Here is a 22,174-nt window from a genome sequence, read left to right as displayed (position 1 = left end):
AAAAAAAAACCACAAGATACAGATCTAAACAGAGAATCCTCAAAAGATTAAATGCAAATGGCTGAAAAACACTTAAAGAAATATTCTTCATCCTTAACCATCAGAGAAATACAAATCAAAACTACTGCATTGTTTCCTATGTGTGAAGGTCTCACATCCAGAGGTGCTTCCATTTGTGCCTCGGGACTGTCAAATGTATTTAACCTAAGTCATCATTAAAGGAGCCACTTTTTTTATTTAGCACAGGAAAATTCTGAAAGAAACAAATGGTTTTATTTACCCATAAACAGATCTTACATTCCTTGCACATTGGTATAACATTTCAAGGTAAGAGAATAGATGCCCACTGCAAAGAATTAAGATAATAGAATAGATGTCTACAGCAAAAAGCATTGAGCCTTATTCACAGATAATTAAATGCTAATATTCACTGAAGGGAAACTGGTGATTATAATGACTAATAACATGCTTTGAAATAAGTATCATGGGAAAAGTTTGAAACTGAGCATTTATCGAAAAAGAAAAGTTTGATTGATGTATCAAAATTCCCAAGAGAATCATAGACACACAAATGCCATTATTGCTTTACTGATCTCTTCTCTGCCCTCCGTAAAGCTGTGGACGACCTGGATGGTCCTTATCTGTAGTTCCCATACATCCTTAAAAACAGAAAGTAGGACATCACACCTTCCCTGTGTCATCTATCACTATTCTTTCCCAGACTTGTAAAATGCATTTCCACTTCTAAACTCATCTTCCTTCTTCTTCCAGACAGAGGAGTCTCCTTATATCAATGGCAGGTATTATAGTAAAATTATCATTTCCCCCGAGGAGAATGTTACATTAACTTGCACAGCAGAAAACCAACTGGAGAGAACAGTAAACTCCCTGAATGTCTCTGCGAGTGAGTATTTCATTTCTGCCATTAAAACCGTAAGAAAATTTGAAGTTATTCTTCATTAGCTTAACATCTTCAGTCCCATCTCCCTGTACTGCATCATGGTAAGTTTCATGCATTTGTTTCACATTTGATACCATCACCATGAGGTTATTTTTCTTTTCTTCCTGGTTTCCATTCTTCTCCTATCCCTGTTTTCACAGTTTAAGTCACTTCGTATGTTAGGACTCAGACACTTTCCCCTATGGTAGGAATCCTCCCAAAAGCAAGGAAGAATAAGAAATGGGTTGCTTGTGTTTAATCCATATTATGGATCCAAAGTCAGATAATTCAATGGTTATCTTAAAATACGTTTATAAAAGGTACACATTTGACACATTTTTAATTCAACTATTAGTTTGCATTACAATTTATTGTATTTTTGTCCTACCCTTACATAACACAGAAATGCCCTAAATTTGCCCAATTAACAAATTAGTAGTAAAAAAGATATGAGAATTAACGAAATCAGCATACAAAAGTTTCCCTTCTCTTATCAGTTTTGAATCATAATGAAAATAGATGAAATTATCTTAGAGAAATTTGAAGAATCTGTCAATATTGAAATCCTAGTTTATATGTTTCTGGAGGAGAGAAAACATTTTGAAAAATATGATTTATTGGAAAATTAGACATTTTCAATTCTGTTACTATTCCTGTTGCTATGTTACTATGGCAACCTTAAATCAGGATTGGCCTAGAGTAAGGTTCACTTTTAGACAGTATGTTAGCTGACCTGCTGCCAAATGTTTATTTCTTGATCAGTTGGAATCCTTGCATTAGTATGTTATGAATATAATAGCTAGGAATTTATGGGATGAAACAATTTTCAAAAGATAATGGCCTCTAACAGATGGACTAGAATGTAAAGTCCCAATGTATTAGCTGGAAAACAAAACTAAACAAAATTAAAATACAGTCATTGACTTCTCACAAAGCAATTCCATGAGTATTGATTTGTACTACCTAGAGAGAATTCATCCTTTCTCTTTTCTTTTTTTAGCCAAACAGATCTTTTTAACACTAATCTATTGGATGAGGTACTTCAGCTTTCTCAGTATTTAAAACAGTCATTTCAAACTTTGTACTTTCTGAGTACTTAAGATGAGGAATGTAGGACTTGGAATTTTACCTAACATCATGGAGAATTCTGATGCGGACTCGTGCACACTGAAGAATGCTTATGTAATTTAATGATAACCCACAAGAGCACTGAGTTTTAACCAGACTAAGATCATAACACAATCAGAAACCTGGAAGTCTGGCAAACATCAGATAGGGCAGGGTGATGTTTAATGTATTGAGTACCACATTTATAACCTCAACCCCAGCTCCTGCTTTGAGAACATAACTAATAGTGTCCTTGATACTAGCAAATGAAAATGAATTCTCACTGGGCGGTGGTGGCACACCTTTAATCCCAGCACTGGGGAGGCAGAGCCAGGTGAATCTCTGTGAGTTCGAGGCCAGCCTAGTCTACAGCTCAAGATCCAGGACAGGCACCAAAACTACACAGAGAAACCTTGTCTCAAAAAAAAAAAATGAATTCTTCTAAATAGGGGCAGAAAAAGTTGAGCACAGTTGAGAAACACAGCATTGTAGACTTCATAGAGGCCAACTTGTTTCTCCTAAAAAGAAGTTCTAGTGAAAGATACCCACAGTCGGAAATTAATATCAATTTTAGATAAATACTGTAGCTTATTGGTTGTAAATGTTCTCTAATAGATTAAAATATTTGCAATTGAACTACTCTCCTTAAAACAAGATTAATTCCTTTGTAGGGAAGTTCTTACTCTGTAAAGTATGGTTTTCCTTTTCTTTATCCTTAGTTCTAGAATAGCTGTTTTATCTAAATATTATTACATCATACAATAATGGTAAAGGTGACTTTCATTTATCAACAAATTTTGTTTTTAATTTCATATTAACATTTTTCATTTCAGTAAGTATTCCAGAACACGATGAGGCAGACGATATAAGTGGTAGGTACTATACTGTAGACTCCTCTTCCTTGACTGTCAGCTCAAGATTTATGAAGTGTCCTTGTCTGAGTGATTTTCTTAGCTGTCCAAAATTTGACTTGAATTACAATACCAAATGAGACAAGATAGTCAAAATTCTGAAAATTTTACCCTTTAAAATCACAAGTTTGCATGTCAATCATCATAGTGAGCCTTTCTCATCATTATTGAGTTAAAACTACACCAGCTTCGTTTGAAACGCCTTAGCACTGGCTGTAATTGCACGGACTTTTCTTCTTTGTTGTAGATGAAAACAGAGAAAAGGTGAATGACCAGGCAAAGCTAATTGTGGGAATTGTAGTTGGTCTCCTCCTCGCGGCCCTCGTGGCTGGTGTCGTCTACTGGCTGTACATGAAAAAATCAAAGTAAGTGGTAGGAAAAGGCTCTTGCTGTTCACAGCCTCCGAATTGGATAGATCCAATGTGCTGACTGTGTTTCTCCCTGCTGTGGGTGTAATTTCTATAATAATACAAACACATCATCAAATTGGGCATATCATGTTTTGTTTCACTTCACAGTGACTACAGGAGCGACATTAGGGATGTGGCCTGGGGTGTGCTTGTGTTGATTCTTTTTCTTTTTCTTTTTCTTTTTTTTCTTTTTTTTTTTTTTTTTTTTTTTTCCGAGACAGGGTTTCTCTGCGTAGTTTTGGTGCCTGTCCTGGATCTCACTCTGTAGCCCAGGCTGACCTTGAACTCACAGAGATCTGCCTAGCTCTGCCTCCCAAGTGCTGGGATTAAAGGCGTGCTCTACTACCGCCCGGCCTTAGTTGACATTCTAAATGCAAGTATTTTTGTTATTGTTGCTTTCTGCTTGGGTAGATTTTTTTTTTAAGCACATACTGCCTAAATGGAAAACATTCTAAGGTTTTTGTTTGAAGTTGATGAAGATTAGTTAAAAGAATCTACATATTTCAGGAACTGTAAATTGACTGAGTAGTGTCTGATCTGACCATAAATAAAATTGCCACTGAAATGAGGATATCTCCCTCTATTCTAATTAAGGGACTTTATTCCATGTAAGGATCTAATTAAAAGGTAGAAAAAAATCATTACTTTGGCCTTAATGAAAACATTGATTAGACAAAGTACTACAAATGCATTTAAAACACTTTATATAAGGTTAGGTTAAAAAAAAAAATGATTGGGCCGGGCGGTGGTGGCACACACCTTTAATCCCAGCACTCGGGAGGCAGAGGCAGACGGATCTCTGTGAGTTCGAGGCCAGCCTGGTCTACAGAGCGAGATCCAGGAAAGGCACAAAGCTACACGGAGAAACCCTGTCTCGAAAAACCAAAAAAAAAAAAAAAAAAAAATGATTGGAATTATAAAGTAGTACATGCAAGATGAACCTTGAAGATCTTCTAACATTGGTTATACTGAATATGGCTAAGCTAATGAAGATTATCAGTAAGTACCCCTTAAGTACACCAGTCACTCCTTATCAGTCAAGATTAAGATGCATATAATTTACATAAGACAGACACATCCCTCAAATTAGGCTGATGGCATTATGTGTAAGTTCACAGTGACTACATTGTCAGCACAGGGGGAAATAGGAGTCTGGCAATTTGCATGTTTTGAAAGTCCCATTGGTAACTCTAGGCCCCACTCCTGGTTTCAAACAAAGGCTTTAAAATAATATCTTATAAGTGAATAAACTGTTTTTACAACAGAATATCTGTAGCTAGTACCAACCTGAAACATAATTTTATGCTTTCACTCTGTCTGAGTTAATTCCTCCAAAAATTCAAGAAATATATCTTACTAAGAGAAAGTTGAAAGATAAAGTAAGCTCAAACCTATGATCATAATCTTACCCTATGAACATGTAGAGATCTGTGTGGAGTTCCCTGGGAGGAGGCACAGCTGAAAAATGTAGAAGTTACAAAGCATGATAACCATATATTGACCTTTAGTTCACAGCACATCTGCAAAGTAGACACCATTGTTATTCATATTTTACCTTTGAAAGAGACTTTCTTGTGGTGACTAATTATAGTGGACAGAATTATTTGTCTTAAAGGCATGATAACTGCGCCTTACTATATCTCATGATGTTTTGCTGTCCTTTTTCCATTAAAAGTTTTCTGTTGTGTTTGTGACTGATATGCATGATGTCCATTTCCATATGGGGGACACAGTCACTCCTTTTTATACAGTAAGATGAATTTCAAGTCCTAAGAGAACTCTTAACATTTTAATCATACTATGTTAATGGCCAGTATCTCATCAGACATCAAACGTTCTATGAATAAAAGAAATGTGTCTGTGTGTTACATTAACTGCTATCATATAGCAACCAAAAATTCAAATCACAGATAAATAAATGCTGGACACTTTGTTTAATAATGTCATTAGGTTAGGCCTCAAGCCTTCCTTTTAAAGTTTGTCATTAAATTAAAGGACAGTCTTACATGTGACTGCTACTTAATTGAAAAGTGTGCCAAATTTGGTGGACTTATTGGTAATCAATCACTTATTGGTAACTGCAGCGCTCATCATCTCAACTATCAGAGACTTTTATGAAGAATGTGTGGGGTGCTTCGGATTTCTAAATGCAGTTAATCCCTTGCCTGAGCCTCTACAATAAGCTGACATTTGTGCACTGTGAATGAGTGTTTAACCCTTTAAGCCACTGGCAGAGAAAGTTGAGACTCATCATTTCAGTTCAGAATCTCCAAGGCCAGTTTCTGTAATGCAGTTAGTAGAGCAATGGAGTTTTAGCAACATTGGAGGGATGTTCTTTGAATGTGCTATGTTAAACATCATTGGAAAAATAAGAGAAACAATTTTTTTTTTTTTTGTAGAACTGAAGAGTACATTTATTTGCATATTTAGTGTTTTTTTACATATCCCATATAAATTCATGTACATTTTGTTACCTCATCAGTACCACTTTTCAATTGAGATTCCAGATGTGACTTTGCCTTTGTGCATTTAACATCCTGCCATGGGGAAGGAATATGCCCCAAGTTCAGGGATGGGATGGACCCTCTGTAGTAGGAATTTTACAGAATCTTATTAATAAAATCAAACCCAGGGCCAGTTATTGGGGTGAAATGCTGGATGGTCAGAGAGACAGAACAAGCCACAGCTAACCTCACCTAGCCAACTTCTCAGCTGATCCTGTTTCCTCAGACTGGAAGCCTCTGTGTCCTCATATCTGAATGGCTCTCAGCTGAACTGTGCTGCTAGAAGCCTGAAAGCTTAACCAGCCAAATGCTTAACCAGACAAATGCTTAACCAGACAAATGCTTCTAGTTTCTGGGCCTCACGCCTTATATACCTTTCTGCTTTCTACCATCACTCCCTGGGATTAAAGGCTCGCTTTCTGGGATTAAAGGCGTGTGTCACCATGCCTGGCCGTTTTCAATGTGGCCTTGAACTCACAGAGATCCAGAGGGATTTCTACCTCTGGAGTGTTAGGATTAAAGGTGTGAGTACCACCATTTTCTAGCCTTTGTATCTAGTGGCTGTTCTGTCTCTGACCCCAGATAAGTTTATTAGAGTGCACAATATTTTGGGGAACACAATACCACCACAACCCTCCATTTGTATTAAAAGACAGGGTTATCCAAGTTTGGAGTTTCTTTCTTTGTTTCTTTCTTTCTTTCTTTGTTTCTTTCTTTCTGTCTTTAATTAATTAATTTTTGTACCTATAACTCAGCAAGCATCCAGAAGGGAAAAAAGAAAATGTCCCATTATCCTCTCAAACCACAAATAATAAGCTAAAAGGGAAATAGGATAAAGAGGAAATATTGGCATATCTAGCTAATTACAGCGTCACTGGCCACTAAGTGCAGAACCAGGACTCCCCTCTATCATGTTGTTTTGACCTGAAAGTCCTCAGAGGAAAGGGTTCACATCAAAATAGAGCATTTATAATTATAAAAGATCATGGTTCACTTCCCATGGGAAAATATAACTATGTGGCTCTGTCATGAGTAACCTTGAATCTGTATGTATTTGCTCACAAACTCAATTTCTGCACCTCTAGCATGTAAGACACATGTGCTTTTTAATATTAATATGCATGTAAACTTATAAATTAAATGCTCAAAAGAGCAAATTATCAGTTTTTGTTAGCTTTTCTAAGGTAAGGGGAAAATGTCCTTCTCCTTGCCATGAGCCAGGTTGTTTTCTGTATAAGTGTTATGGATGCTGACTGACACAGAGCCATGCTGTGGAATGCAACAGGAACTTCTTGTTTTCATGGAGTCAGGTTTTTTAATCTTCATTTTCATCTTTCAATATTCTGCTTACTGTGCAGTCTACAGAATCACTGTTAGCTAAGATGGAAACGCTATTTCCTGATCATTTTTTTTTTAACAGAGGACATAAGCATTCCTTATTTTAGTGAGGAATTTCTCAGAACAGTCTCAAAGTACAGGCATGGCAAATTGAAAGTGGTGGCAATAAAACCAACTGTTTATTCTTCTCCAAGTCAAGAAATTGCTGCCCACTGTCAGCTAGGATTAAAGCTCTCTCCTCCACCTCTGGCTTTCCATTAAAGTTGGTCCAAGAGGAGACTCATTCTGCTGACAGCTGTGACCAGGGAATAGGGGAAAATAACTATTATCTTGGATGTGCCGCTAATCACCGGCACAGATGTCAATGGTCAGCCTGCTTGAGCTGGCAATTTTCCACTGTCAAGGTACCTGTCCTGAAAGCTTGTAGTCATGGCACCTTTATGTGGTGTAAATTGGGCACACTTTAAAATGTAAATCATAGAATTTAACCCTGCATTCAGGAAGAGTTAATATTTCCTCACACTCTAACAGGGTTTTTAGTTGATTGTACACATGCATGTCTGTTTTTGAAAACCCTAGAACTTATTAAATAATTTCAATATAAGTTGTTTTCTTTTGCAAATATAAAATTCTGGGGTTTTGTTGTTGTTGTTGTTTTATTTCATTCAGTGATAGCTCTCAGCGTTGGTTGAACCTATATTCTCAAGAATTCTCTTCGCTTTCCCACTTCCCTACCCCCACTAAAGTATTGTTAAATAAAGCCGTCCATAGAGGGCAGTAGAGAGGACTTCTCTAGCTTCTCTCCTGAAGACCTCAAAGCAAGTATTTAATCACTGAACAATATCCCTGGAAAGAACTCTGAGACTTTCTGAGAAGTCATTGCAGATAGCTTTAGCTCCTTCACAGAATTGCTCTTGCAGATGAAATTGAAACGTAGATTTGAACTGGTCTGCTCAGTAGCCATGTGGCCTTTGGCAACAGTTCTGTAACATCAGGTTGTTGAGTCCTGTGCCTCACCTAGAGCTTTCTCATGAACATTCATGTTGATCCTCATGCCAGCCTTGTGTGCTCTTCTATCCTCTATTTATAGAGAACAAGAGTGTTTAGGAGGAAGGATGTGGCCAGGCTCTTATAGCTCAAAATCAACACTCATGCACACTTTCTTAGTTAGAGTTACTATTGCTATGCTGGAACAACATGACTAAAGAAATTTGTGGAGGAAAGGGTTTATTTGGCTTACACTTCTACATTATAGTTCATCATTGAAGGAAGTCAGGATCTGGACTCAAACAGGGCAGAAACCTGGAGGCAGGAGCTGATGCAGAGACCATACAGGGGTGGTACTTACTGACTTGCTTCCTATGAGTTGCTCAGCCTGCTTTCTTATAGAACCCAGGACCATCAGCCCAGGGATGGCACCACCCGTAATGGACTAGCCCTCCCCCATCAATTACTAATTAAGAAAGTGACCCACAGGGTTGCTTACAGCCCATCTTATGGAGGCATTTTCTTAAGGGAGGCTCCCTCCTCTCAGATGACTTTAGTTTTTGTCAAGTTGACTTAAAATTAACCAGGACATCCACTAAGCTCAAGACCCTGACCCTACCTCACAAGTTACACTTCATGGTCAAGGCTAGAGTTTCTTTCCATTCTCATCTTAGTTTACTATGATACTATGATTTAAATTTTCTCTTACACTCAAAGTAACCAAAAAAATTACTGATGAAAATTTAAGACAAGCAGTCATCATAACTTATAGTTTAATCCAATTTAACTATTTATAATTTATAAAGAACACATGCTTTGTAAGTGCTTTGTCCTTCAAATAGATGATAAATACTTTGCTAAAGAGAGTGATTTAGCCGGGCGGTGGTGGCGCACGCCTTTAATCCCAGCACTCGGGAGGCAGAGCCAGGCGGATCTCTGTGAGTTCAAGGCCAGCCTGGGCTACCAAGTGAGTTCCAGAAAAAGGCGCAAAGCTACACAGAGAAACCCTGTCTCGAAAAAAAAAAAAAGAGAGTGATTTAAAGAAAAATTTGTCTTTGTCAGTTGGAGATGGAGTTCTAACCTTTGTAATTCTTTCAAATCTCTGGAAACTTTCCAAAATTTAAAGATATTTATTCCATCTAATTTGGGACATCATTCTCAAAACAAAAACTAAAGGACCCAAAATAATTTTTAAAGGGAAGAGAACTCTCAAACCACTGAACAGAGAACTATGGGAAACTAATGAAAGCCGAGAGTAGAATTAGTCTTCCCTAGGGAAGAGCATGCCAATGGGTTATCCTATAGGAAATGGTCAGCCCTGTAGATGTTTACATACAAGTGATACTATACAAACCGAGGGAAGAGCATACCAATGGGTTATCCTATAGGAAATGGTCAGCCCTGAAGATATTTACATACAAGTGATACTATACAAACCGAGGGAAGAGCATACCAATGGGTTATCCTATAGGAAATGGTCAGCCCTGAAGATATTTACATACAAGTGATACTATACAAACCGAGGGAAGAGCATGCCAATGGGTTATCCTATAGGAAATGGTCATCCCTGTAGATGTTTACATACAAGTGATACTATACAAACCGAGGGAAGAGCATGCCAATGGGTTATCCTACAGGAAATGGTCAGCCCTGAAGATATTTACATACAAGTGACACTATACAAACTGAGCTAGTTATATTTAGCAATATATATGTCTATGCACATACAATTGTGCATGTTATAATAATTAGTGTAAAAAGAAGCCATGAATTTGAAAGAGAATAAGGAGAGGCATATGGGAGAAGAGTTTAAAGGGAGGAAAGAGTTAAAGGAAATGATGAGATTATAGTATAATCTCAAAAATGAAAGAAATAATTTTCTTAAAAAGTAAGAATAAAAATTGAGAAAGAAGTTCTCAACAAAGTGCATGCAACTCAGTCCAGGGTGTCCAGTCCTCCCACCCCATCATCAGAAAGTGTTTCTACTTAGCACCCCTGACAGTGATACATCTTAGCAGAGTTGCACAACTGTCTGCATCCAAAAGGCTGGAATTCTAAGCCTTTGTTACTTATTAGCTGTGTGACTGCAGGCAAGCTTATGAATTTCCCTGTAAAATCAAAATATACTAAGAATAAAATAGTTTCATACCTGTGAAGAATGTGGTTTATAAATTTTAAGAAGTCATCATTCTCAACATATTCTATACATACATTTCAAGTCTGTGTTATACACAATAGCCCCTTTCCCCATTTTTCAAGCAAGGATGGTTCCACTTGGTTCAGCCTGGATAGACATACTGAAGGACACAGGGATTCATCCTAAGGACCACAGCTTCCCTGGAGAGAATTCAGTCACCACCTTCATCCTGGTGCCTCTTTCTTTTCCCTCTTATTTTATGGATTTACATAATTTTACAATGACATTTTGGACAACTGTAACGACCTAGACCATAAATAGGATTGGAAATTAAAATGCTATCAGTTGTCGCATTGTCCTTTTGCCCAATTCCTTCAATTCTGTACTTTTCAAGCATTTATGTTTTCAGTCCTGTTACTCATAACACTTTTGCCTCAGCATCTTTTTTACTGAGATCAAAGGTATTTACCACCATGCTCACTTTATTATTTCTTAAAACGATGAGGAGTATTCGTTTCAGTTTACTTGGCTATTAGTCCTTCAAGAACTGCAGTTAGTTAGAATGCATCTGAGATGTTTGTGACAGTGCTTCTCAAGATGTGGGTCACATCCCCTTTGGGGGGTCAAATGACCCTTTCACAGAGGTTGCATATCAAATATTTACATTACAATTCTTAACAGTAGCAAAATTACAGTTGCGAAGTAGCAATGAAATAATAGTATGGTTGGGGGTCACCACAACATGAGGAACTGTATTAAAAGGTCGCAGCACTAGGAAGGTTGAGAACCACTGCTCTAATCTGAAACTCTTACCGTAATGGGCTATCTATTGATAGGAAGTTATTTAATGCATGATCTTCTTTCACTTTGAGTTCTGCTGGACATATTTTCCAGAGTTTATAGAGTTTCAAGTTGTGAACTTTTGGAATATTGGGCACTTTAATGATGTCTCATTTTCTAAATTGTATTTCTTTTAATCAAAAATGATTAATTCTTTTCACTTTTCTCAAAAAAATTTTGCTTCTACCCATTTTCTATTTATGAAATCCCAAAAGTCTGTATGTGGGATGGTTTTAACTTATCTCACAAGTTGCCGAGGCTTGGCTCATTTTTAAAATCTTGGTCTGTGCTAGGAAGAGAGCACAGTTGGTAAAGGTCTTGCTTTACAAGCCCAGTGACCTAAGTTCTGTCCCCAGAACCCACATTAAAAATCCAGGATATGGTGGCTCACACCTGTGACCCCAGCATTGGAGAGGCAGAAACAGGGGAATCCCTGGAACTCTCTGGCCAACTGGTCGAGCACAATTGACAAGTTCCAAGCCAATGAGAGGTTTAGCCAGAGAGAGAGGGGGAGATACAGGTGGATGGTACTTCTCTAGGGACACCCAAGGTTATCCTCTAACCTCCATATACAAGCACACACACACAAACACATGTGCATATATGCATGTACACACACACATACACACACACACACACACACACATCCAAAAAATTTACTTTTTTAATTTTAGAATTTATATTGAACTATTTTTATAGTTACGTTTTCATTTTCAGTGGCGCACGCCTTTAATCCCAGCACTCGGGAGGCAGAGCCAGGCGGATCTCTGTGAGTTCGAGGCCAGCCTGGTCTCCAAAGTGAGTTCCAGGAAAGGCGCAAAGCTACACAGAGAAACCCTGTCTCGAAAAACCAAAAAAAAAAAAAAAAAAAAAAAAAAAAAAAAAAAAAAAAAAAAAAAAAAAAAAAAAATTTTTTTCTATTTTAATGCTTGAGGTGTTAATAAGCTCATCTGATGAGTTACAATGATTTTGTGATTTTCAGTTTTTATTAATTGGCCTTTACAATTTTGCAAATATATATATAATGCCTGTTTTATAAGCCTTTTCTGGCTATTTAATTATTTGAGTTTGTATTCACCTAGTTTTCGTGTCATTACAATGACATCGTTCTACTTAGTTTTAGTGATTTTACATTAGTTGCTGGGCATTTTGATATCATGTTGTTATGCACGGAGTTCTGTGTGGAGTGGTACTCAAACTACTTGCCAATCAGCTTGTTCCTTTGAAGCTTCACTTTAAATTTTATTAGGATAGAATATCTGATTTAGGAGATGGACCAAGCATCAAGGAAGCCTCCTGGGAATTCCCCATGCTCATCTCTGCGGTTTCCCCTGTCTCCAATAATTCTTTTCACCTCATTCCCAAGAACTGTTCTTTCCCTATTTAAATCACTGAGATCAAGATATGCTGCTTGGGCCCTCATTTTTGAAGCACAGTCCAACAAGTTTGTACTGGCACAAAGTCCCTGTGATCAGAGAGTACAGCTCATTTGGTTTTCTTCTCTGAGAAATCACAGACCTTTGCTTATTCCTGTAACCACCCCCCAAAAAGGTGAAGTTTTCATTTTTATGTTTTAATACTTTAACATATTTATGAACAGAGAGTTAGGCTAGTACATATTATTTCGACATTCTCACACATACTGAATGTTCATTTAAGTGTCAACTCAATTATTGAGAAAGGGATATCGAATTCTGCATTTTATCTATTCACCCCTATAGTTCTTTCAATTTGGGCTTTATATTTATATTAGGCACATATACTTCTAATTTGTATGACTTCTTAATACATCAAAATTTTATCCTTAGAGATAAAATATAACCTATCAATATTCCTCATTATGAGTCGCAAGTTGTCTGATATGAACAAAGCTATACTAAGCACACTGTATTTTTATGTCTGCCCTTTTCCATAATTTTATCTTCAATTATTTCACTATATATTTAAGAAGTATCTTTTTTTATTAAGAAGTTTTTTGTTCATTTTACATACTAACCACAGATCCCTCTCCCATTCCTGCTCCTGCTCCTAGCCAGCCTCCCCCTACCCCAAACTCACCCATCCCCTCCTCCTAAAAGATAAGGCCTCCCATGGAGTGTCAGCAAAGCCTGGTGCATTCAGTTGAGGCAGGTCCAAGCCCCTCCCCACTGCATGAAGGCTCTATAAAGTATCCCATCATAGGTAATGGGCCCAAAAAAGCCAGCTCATGCACCAGGGATAGATCCTGATCACACTTCGAAGCCCCTTAAACAGACCAAGCTACACAACTGTCTCCTTTATGCAGAGGGCCTAGTTCAGTCCCATGCAGGCTCCCCAGCTATTATTGGTCTAAAGATCATGAGTTCCTACTAGTTTGGTTCAGTTGTCTCTGTAGGTTTCCCCATCATGATCTTGATGTCCCTTGCTAAGAAGCATCTCACATATCACTTATAAGGTAAAAAGGAAAGGGAATGAAGTAATGATGTAATTATACATATAATCTCAAAACATAAAAGAAGTAATTTTTACAAGAGATGGTACTGAGATAAGATATGCTTTCTCATTTGCCATGATTTCTTTAATGTATAAAAACTATAGTTACTAAAGTATATAGTTAATAGTCGAAAGGCTACTCAGGATACACTTTCTATCTGTGTGATCACAACGCCTCCTGAAACAATGGAGTAGGATAGTATTCCAGCTCTGTCATTTCAGTGTAGGACTTTTAACATTCCCTACATGTGCCAGGAGCTGTATTGGACAATAATATCATTAAGACAAGAAGAAGGAAATAGACTGATGGATTGGTCAATGTAGTAAAATAGATGTCTTCTGTGCTCGGGTCATATTCCATCCTTTATATTATGTGTTGTGGATAAAATATAATGTAAAACATGCCCTTTAATCTCAAAAAAATCTAAGGGGTTTATCCATCTTCGATAGTGCTTGGCAGATGTTGAAAAGAAAGTTGTCTTTCTCTACGTTTTAGGGCAGAGGATCTCAGGATGTCCTAAGGGACAGACCACATATTGAATGAGCCTCACCCAAATTGCACCTAAGCCCTGCACTAGCAGAAACCTTGGTAGAACTATGCTGATTTCCCTCATTATCTCTGTTTAACAACAGAAAGGCAGGATCTTCCCTGCTACAAACTACATTGCATGGAGCCAATACATTTTTTAAAATAGTGTCAGCATTAAAAAAAAAAAAAGATTGGAAAAGCACAGAGTAAATACATACAATAAATAATCAAGACAAAATTAGAGAGGGAAAACAAATAACTAGCTAATGGAAATACTACATTTAATCAGCAAGAAGGATAAAATATCCATAAATGCTGAATTAACTATCAAGAAATCAAAAGAAGACAAGAGGCAAGTAAGAGAATAAGAAACAGGACAGACCCCAAAGAACAACCTAAATTATGTGTCTGAAACCCTAAGACGACAAAAGAGCAAACAGCGCCTACTGGTCAAAGTCCAACCCATGACTACTTTACCACTAACTTTGAATGTCACAGACTTACGGCCGAGTTTCACAAAAAGGCAAATACCAGTGAGTACATATGTTATGATTCTGTTAATCTATAAATTACATGAACAGCTAAAACTGTCCTGTGGAAACTGAGGTTGTGTTATTTATGGGGGCAGCAGTACCTGTGAGGGAATTTAAAGGTCTGCCACTATTTTATAATCTGAGTCCAGTACTATTTACGTTTATGTAGGTAGTTTTTTCAAATTTCACTAGATTTTCCTCTTGATAGGTACATTAGCTTGGGTGGGTGTTATTTTTCAACACAGCATTTCACAAAGATTCACAGGTTTCCTCGAAGTCTAAGAAATCATCAAACCAGCCTTCCCACCTTTATAGCTATAATCTGTATTAATCATATTTTGCGGAGGGATGTAAAATCTGAGATAAACAGCAAAAAAAAAGGAAAAATGAGTTTGGCCCCATAGTTTCTGTGGCTTCTACATTGGCTGGGCCCACTGCTTTGTGCCTGATGAGATTCATGGCAATGCATGTCTATTGAGATAATGGGGCTCCCTCAAAAACAATTTATTTTTAATATCAAAGAATGGAAAAGCTGGCTAAGAAAGGATAACAATTGCTTCTCTGGTACCATGGGGAAAATTAATCCAACTTACAACAGAGTCCAACAAAATTGTACAATCTGGTTTCAAAATTTTTCTTGTCTCATCAATTATTTAACTCTGTCTTACTTAAGGACTCGTTAATTTTTTTCTTCCCAATGTGTTGTTATGTACCAGTCTGTGCAGATGTATAATTGCCCACCCTAACCCTTACTTCTCAGAAATATTTTCAAACTAGAACAGTATTTTTTTTAATTTGAGTGACTATGTGATATCTATTTTATCCTCCTGTAGAACTGCATCCAAACACGTCAACAAGGACCTTGGGAATATGGAGGAGAATAAAAAGCTAGAAGAAAACAATCACAAGACAGAAGCCTAAGAGAGGAGAGGTTCCAGGTGTCCAGGTAGGTGGGACTGGGGGCGTGGTTTGTAGAGGCAACTCCTGGGAAGTGGGGAAGCCCTGTGGGGGTGAAACCCAAGCTTCACTTGCAGATACTTCTTAATTACAGCTCCCCAAACAGGAAGAAGGTTTTCAAAAGGGAACATCAGTGACTCATTGCTTTCAGAAGAATGGATTCTTCCCAGTCTCCTCAACCTCCCCAACATAATTATTATCCACTGAATAATAAAATCCATTTTGGAGATTTTTTTTTAACATCTCATTTGCATTTTGTTTTTTAATGCCAAAAAATTTTCCTGCACACAAAGAAGCTTTATTTCATAAGTTGGTATTTAGGTTTAGTAAGCACAAACACTAAGTTTATTTTTAAAACCCATTAGAATAAATTTTAATATATAAATACTTTAATCCAAGGATATGGCATAATTGTTGAGTGTATTTATACAGTCATCTCTCCAGTCATTTTAATGAAAAGGCTGACAAGCTTGTATACACACACACACACACACACACACACACACACACACACACACACACGCAGGCTTTCTTCTCCATAGTACGTGTATATTATGTTTGTGTGAGTACATATGCATACAAGTACCTACATGTGCACATATGTGTGTATTAGTGCTACATATATTGCATAAATTCATATATATTAGTGCATCCATATGATTTTTAAGGCAGCCTTGAAAAAGTGTATGTCTCAATATTGCCACATACAATTGATCATTTTCTTTTTGTTTGGTTGGTTTTGGGTTTGGGGTTGTTGTTGTTGTTGTTGTTGTTTGAGACAGGGTTTCTCTGTGTAACAGCCTTGGCTGTCCTGGAACTCACTTTATAGACCAGTTTGGCTTCAAACTCAAAGAGATCTGCCTGCTTCTACCTCCTGAATGCTGGGATTAAAGGCGGCATGTGCCTGGCTCATTTTCTTCTTGGGTCCCCTTGAGACTAACAAAGGCATCATTTGGATTAATTAGTCTGTGTGTCATGGAGATAACTGCTATGACTAAGAAGGTGTAAAAAGCCCAACTGTGCCAAATGGTGGTGGCACATCCCTTTAATCCCAGCACTTGGAAGAGAGAGGCAGGTTGATCTCTGTGAGGTCAAGGATAGCCTGATCTACAAAGTGATTTCCAGGACAGCGAGGAAGACAGACAGAGAAACCCAAAACAAAAACGAACAAACAAAAAGCAACCAACTAAACAAAAGCCCAAGTGCTGTGAACTTTGGGTGCAGTATAAATGAACTTCAAGTTACAATCTGAATGGGTCATTAAGTTCATTTCATAGCAACGATGAAGGGCATGAAAAAGAATTACAATTGGAAGGCTATACCCAGGAGAGAAATGTGGCATAATGGAATGAGATCCGTTTGCAAAGTCGAATAGCTGGATTCTCAAAGAGACAGAGGAGTCAGAACTACACTCATTCTCCCAATCTGCTCACTGGGACCCAAATACCTAGTTAGCAATTTCACACTTTCTTCTCTGATGCTCTGCTCTCTTTTCCTCAATTCCATGTAAACATACCCTTTGTTTACATCAAAATTGGGTTGAGTTCCATCTCACTATAAAACTGAAGACAAGTTCCACAAATTAGACTGTGATTTATAGGGATGGGTGCATTTTAAATTTGAGGAGAAATGTCATGAAATATTGTCATGGAACATCATTATTCTCCTCTTATCTTTATGTAAAGTAATCATGTCTTACAAAAGGAGGGAGGGAGAGAGGAAAGGAAGAAATGGAGTGAAGAAGGGAGGGAGAGAAAGAGGGAAGGAGAAAGGGAGAAAGGAAGGAAGGAGGGAAGGAAGAAAAGAAGGAAGGAAGGAAGGAAGGAAGGGAAGAAGGAAGGAAGGAAGGAAGTCATCAATTCCAAAACAATAGGGCTGGGTTTACAAGTGAACTCAGGACAACAGAGTTCTATAAATAATCCCTTCTATGATGTCATTATTGTCACTTTTAGTGCAAAGGATCTGCTGATGGTGAAAAATGTCTGTTACGGTAACTTATCTTCATTATGTTTTTCATCATTTCAGAGAAAAACCATATAGACAAACTGAAGCATGAACGTGGATGTATTTAAGACATATACAAAGACAATGACAGCAATTCATGGTTCAAGTATTACGCAGTTCACCCTACCAAGCTGTCACAGGATCTTAGAGAATTATCTCAAGTAAAACAATGAAATAAAGTTATAAAATAAAATAACAACAAGATTTGGCAGCCATGATAATAGGTCATATGTTGTATTTGGTTCGATTTTTTTTTTTTTCTGTAAATGTCTGCACTAAGGATTTCCTTTCAGTTTGCCTTTTGTGTAAATTTTTTACGTAGCTATTTTTATACACTGTAAGCTTTGTTCTGGGAGTGGCTGTTAATTGGATGTATAATGTAATGTTTTATTTCAGTTGTTTATATGGATAGTCTGAGCAGGTACGGTTCTGATTCTGATTGCTATCAACAATGCCCCAAATGTCCTTACGAGGACCTGAAACCCAAAGGTGGTAGTTTGTGAGACTGGGGACATATACCTTGCCCAATCAAAAGCTGGTTTCTTCATTCTGAGGATGGGAGGCCAGCCCCACGAGTCGGGAGCACTACTGGATATGATGGCCTGCATGCTGCCAGAGTGCTCTCAGAACCAAGTGACGAACACAAACAGTAACACCACATGACAATGACATTCCCAAACTGACAGTTTTGTCTTCTCTGAGAAAGACATACACAGAATTTGGGTCACATTTGCTTAACGACACCTGCTAGGAAATTACATTCAGTCAAAAAGAAAAATTAGGAAAAAATAATAAGGAAAAAAACTAACGCGTCAGAGAAAGTTCGGAAAAATAACAGCTAGCATTCCCATTTTCACAGATCACAATGTAAATCACTGTAATTAAAATTGGTGTTAAATCCTTTGGGTTAGCCACTGCCTTAAAATGACACTTATTTCCTTTTAAAAAATAAAATAAAATAAGAGATATCAGTCAGAATTGCAGATTTTTAACAGTGGTCATTATTAAAGCTGTGTTATTTTCCACAGAATATAGAATATATATTTTTTTCGTGTGTGTTTTTGTTAACTACGCTACAGATACTGAATGCACCTTGAGATAATTTAGTGTTTTTAACTGGTACATAATTTATCAAGCAGTACATGAAAGTGTAATAATAAAACGTCTATGTATCTTTAGTTACATTCCGATTTGTAACTTTATAAACATGTTTTCTGCCTGATGAACTTTTTAAGGAGGTAGTGTACATGGGAACTTTCGGAAGTAGACTGGATAAGGGCCATTAGCGATTTGTGATTAGACTTTTACTCTTTGCTCTTTCAAGTAGAAGCTTGGTTTCTGGGATCACACTGCACAGCCATTTTGTCCCAGATTTACGTGGATAACTTTAACTGATAAAAGAAAAAAATTGACTATTAGATTTCCTGGTATAGAACTATGTTCTTTGAGAGGAAAAGGAAATACGGTGTTTGCTTTTAGACTCAAAGAATAACCTGTTTGGAAGGCAATGAGAAACTAATCAAAGATTAATCTCTGATGGAGGTTGGGAATAATCTTTTGCCACTTCTGCATACTGAGAGATGTGTCTTTGTACATTTGTAACCATTTGATATCTGAGCAATAGTGTCTCAGCTTAATAAAAGCTTCCTATAGTACATTGGTATGGATTAAATACGTAAAATATTCTATTAGACTCAATGCTGTATAAAATATGGGGGAAAAAGAAAACATGTTATTTTGCCTCTAAACTTTGATTTATTGAAGTTTTATTTGGCAAGAAAAAAAATTGAATCTTGATCAATATTTAAACCAAAGGGAAAAGGGAAAAACAAAACAAAACCAAAGTTCTTTGTTTTGCATGGCTAAGCCATTCTGTTTATCTCTGTAAATAATATGATTTCTTTTTATTTTCTTTTTCCTTTCTCTTTAGAATTTTGTTAAAGAAATTCTAAAAGTTTTAAACACCTGTTTTCCATAATAAGCCATGAACACTACAGTGAGATTAGTTCCGTATTAATATTTTTTGTTTGTTTTGTTTGCTTTTTTTTTTCCTTCGGTATGGGATATCAAAGGTGTAAAGTCTTACTCCTGAGATGTGTTTGCAGAAGAGTAACAGGGCAACAAAAAGAGAGTGTTTACTCTAGTCCAGCGTGATGTACACTTGGAATTGTAACTGAGTCCACAAACAGCTGTTAACAACCTAGACGGCAGCGTGAGAGGCTCAGAGCTCTTGCCAGGAGCAGATGTTTACAAGAGAGGACAAGATGGCCACTGCTGCATCAGTGTCTGCCTAAGGAGGAAGCTCACTTGCTTAAGAGTAACTCTGTGTGCTGTCACACTGGAAGGATGCTCATTTGCAGTCTTCAACTTCTGGGGTTTCTTCTCTCCAACTGTACTCGTTGGCAACAGGATACAGGTTTTTTAACCAGTTCAAGGTTCACTCCCTATATGTAATTATAGGAATTGTATGTGGAAATGGATTAACATATCCCTCTATGCCTAAAAGAAAATAAAATGAAATATGTCTTCACATATCCCTCATAGCTGTCCGCCTCTTGTCTGCAATAGAATGTTCATGTACAAAAAAAAGTGATTTTCTTTAATAAAAAGTGGAAAAAGATGATGTGACTGTCCATCCCTCCAGAAATGGATTATGAAAGAATAAAAGTACCTGGACTTCTTCCTGTCGTGAGGATACCTTGAGTTTTCACCAGTGACAGCTCCTCAAGGTGTCTGTCCTCACTGATAGGGCCACAGTGCCCCAGGCTAACCCATTTAACTACCCTTCGGTTTTAATTAAAAGACACTTGACTTTCATCTTTCTTTACCTCACTTTAGATCACCGTGTAAAATTATCTAGGCATAATCTTTCACAGAAATGTACTTTCTTTAAAAATCGAATAAACTGGCTATATACATCAGAGGTAAAAAGCAACGTTTTTTGGAGTAATTATCTAGCTGGCCATAGTTGTTCAGGCATGTAATCCCAGCCATTTTGGAGGCTAAGGTAGGCTCATCGGGAGTTCCAGACTAGTCTGAGCTACATCCTGTGTTCCAAGCCAGCCTGCATTACAGAGTAAAACCTCATCTCAAAAAGTTAAAAAAGAAAAAATTGGACCCACCTCCTCCTTTCCAGCCATTCATGCATCCTCTACTCACCAAACACTGTAAGTAACATGACAGATCCTTACTTTCCAGCTGGAAGCTCAAGGTTGAATTCTGGGACTCTCAGGAGCATATTTCTGCAAAATTGATACCGGATGCTTTGACCCAGGCTGCTATAGGCCTCAGAATGTCTCAGAACATACTACTTTAAGTTAATGAAATGGAAAGATAGTAATTTACAGATCAGTTGATGGAACCAAAAGATAATTTTAAGATGGCTATGTAATAGTATCACATAATTCAACTATATGTAAGTGAATGCACTGGAATGTTTTTTCTTTTTGATATTATAATATAATGACATTTCTCCCTCCCATTTCCTCTCCATATCCTCCCATATATCCCTTTCTGCTCTCCTTCAAACTCATGACCTCTTTTTTCATGAATCATTATTGTATGCATATATAAATATATATATACATATATATTCTTAAATCTAACCTGTTCAGTCTGTATAATGCTACTAGTATATATGTTTTCCAGGTTAATTGTTTGGCACTAGACAACCACATTATGCTCTTCCCTGGGGAAGATCACCTCTTCTGCTTTCTATTTCATTCAACATCACTTTTAAACAAACACATATTACTATCCTACTTAAGCAACTGTAATAAGACAGACATGAAGTAGATGTGTTATTTCACTGTTTGTTGACTTTCTCACTATCTTGATAGAGATGATGCTATAACCCTTGGCTCACAGATGGAGAGAAACAATAAATTTATTTACAGTCACAAATGGGTCAGGTGGGTGTAAGATGGTCCAGTACTGTTGTGGGATGTCTTTCTGTATGCTGTGAATATGTGTTGCTCCCATTGGTTAGTAAACAAAGTTCTTTTGGCCTGTAGCAAGGCAGCTTAGAGGCAGGTGGGAAATCCAAGCAGAGAGACAGCAAGAAGGTGGGGAGAGATGCCAGCCTGCCGCCCAAGGAACAACATGCCAGCAGACAGGTAAAACCATGGAACATGTGGCAAAACATAGATTAATAGAAATGGGTTAATTTAAGATATGAGAGCTAGCTAGTGAGAAGATTGAGCCATAGGCCATCCAGTTCATAATTAATGAAAGCGGCTGTGGGACCAGGCAGGACACAGGAAAACTTACGGCTATGCAGTATTTATGTCCAAGATTCCAAGGTGTAAGCTGCACCCATTATACATTTGTTATCTCTCTTGTAAAAGTTGACATCTCTGAGTATGGATGAAGACTCCCAATTAGACAGGTAAACATTCAGTACTCAATGTTTCCTCTATTAAGTGTCAGATTCTCATTGAAAATAAGATAATAAATAAAAAACATGAAATCTTCTTTAGAAGACGTATTTTTGTGTAAAAGATAGT

At 37.3% G+C, this 22,174-nt stretch overlaps 1 protein-coding gene across 3 annotated transcripts in view; it reads left to right on the top strand.

Moving 5' to 3' along the window:
* Window positions 1-15,654, top strand: part of Alcam (activated leukocyte cell adhesion molecule) — a 185,269-nt gene extending 169,615 nt beyond the window's left edge. The window contains exons 12-15 of one of the 3 annotated variants that reach the window (XM_052740869.1): window positions 776-904; window positions 2,881-2,919; window positions 3,206-3,323; window positions 15,542-15,654. In XM_052740869.1, coding sequence (XP_052596829.1) covers window positions 776-904; window positions 2,881-2,919; window positions 3,206-3,323; window positions 15,542-15,629 — 374 coding nt within the window. In that variant the 3' untranslated portion in view covers window positions 15,630-15,654. Of the gene's footprint in view, window positions 1-771; window positions 905-2,880; window positions 2,920-3,205; window positions 3,324-15,541 lie in introns of all 3 variants that reach the window. The other 2 variants (XM_052740867.1, XM_052740870.1) reach the window with 2 other exon arrangements.
* The last annotated feature ends 6,520 nt before the right edge of the window (window positions 15,655-22,174 follow it).

Source organism: Peromyscus californicus, unplaced genomic scaffold (assembly GCF_007827085.1).
Source record: "Peromyscus californicus insignis strain IS unplaced genomic scaffold, ASM782708v3 Scaffold_16__1_contigs__length_79575227, whole genome shotgun sequence".
In the NCBI taxonomy this organism is placed as follows: domain Eukaryota; kingdom Metazoa; phylum Chordata; class Mammalia; order Rodentia; family Cricetidae; genus Peromyscus; species Peromyscus californicus.
The sequence above is the reverse complement of the archived record's forward strand: the minus strand, read 5'-3'. Positions and strand labels throughout refer to the sequence as shown.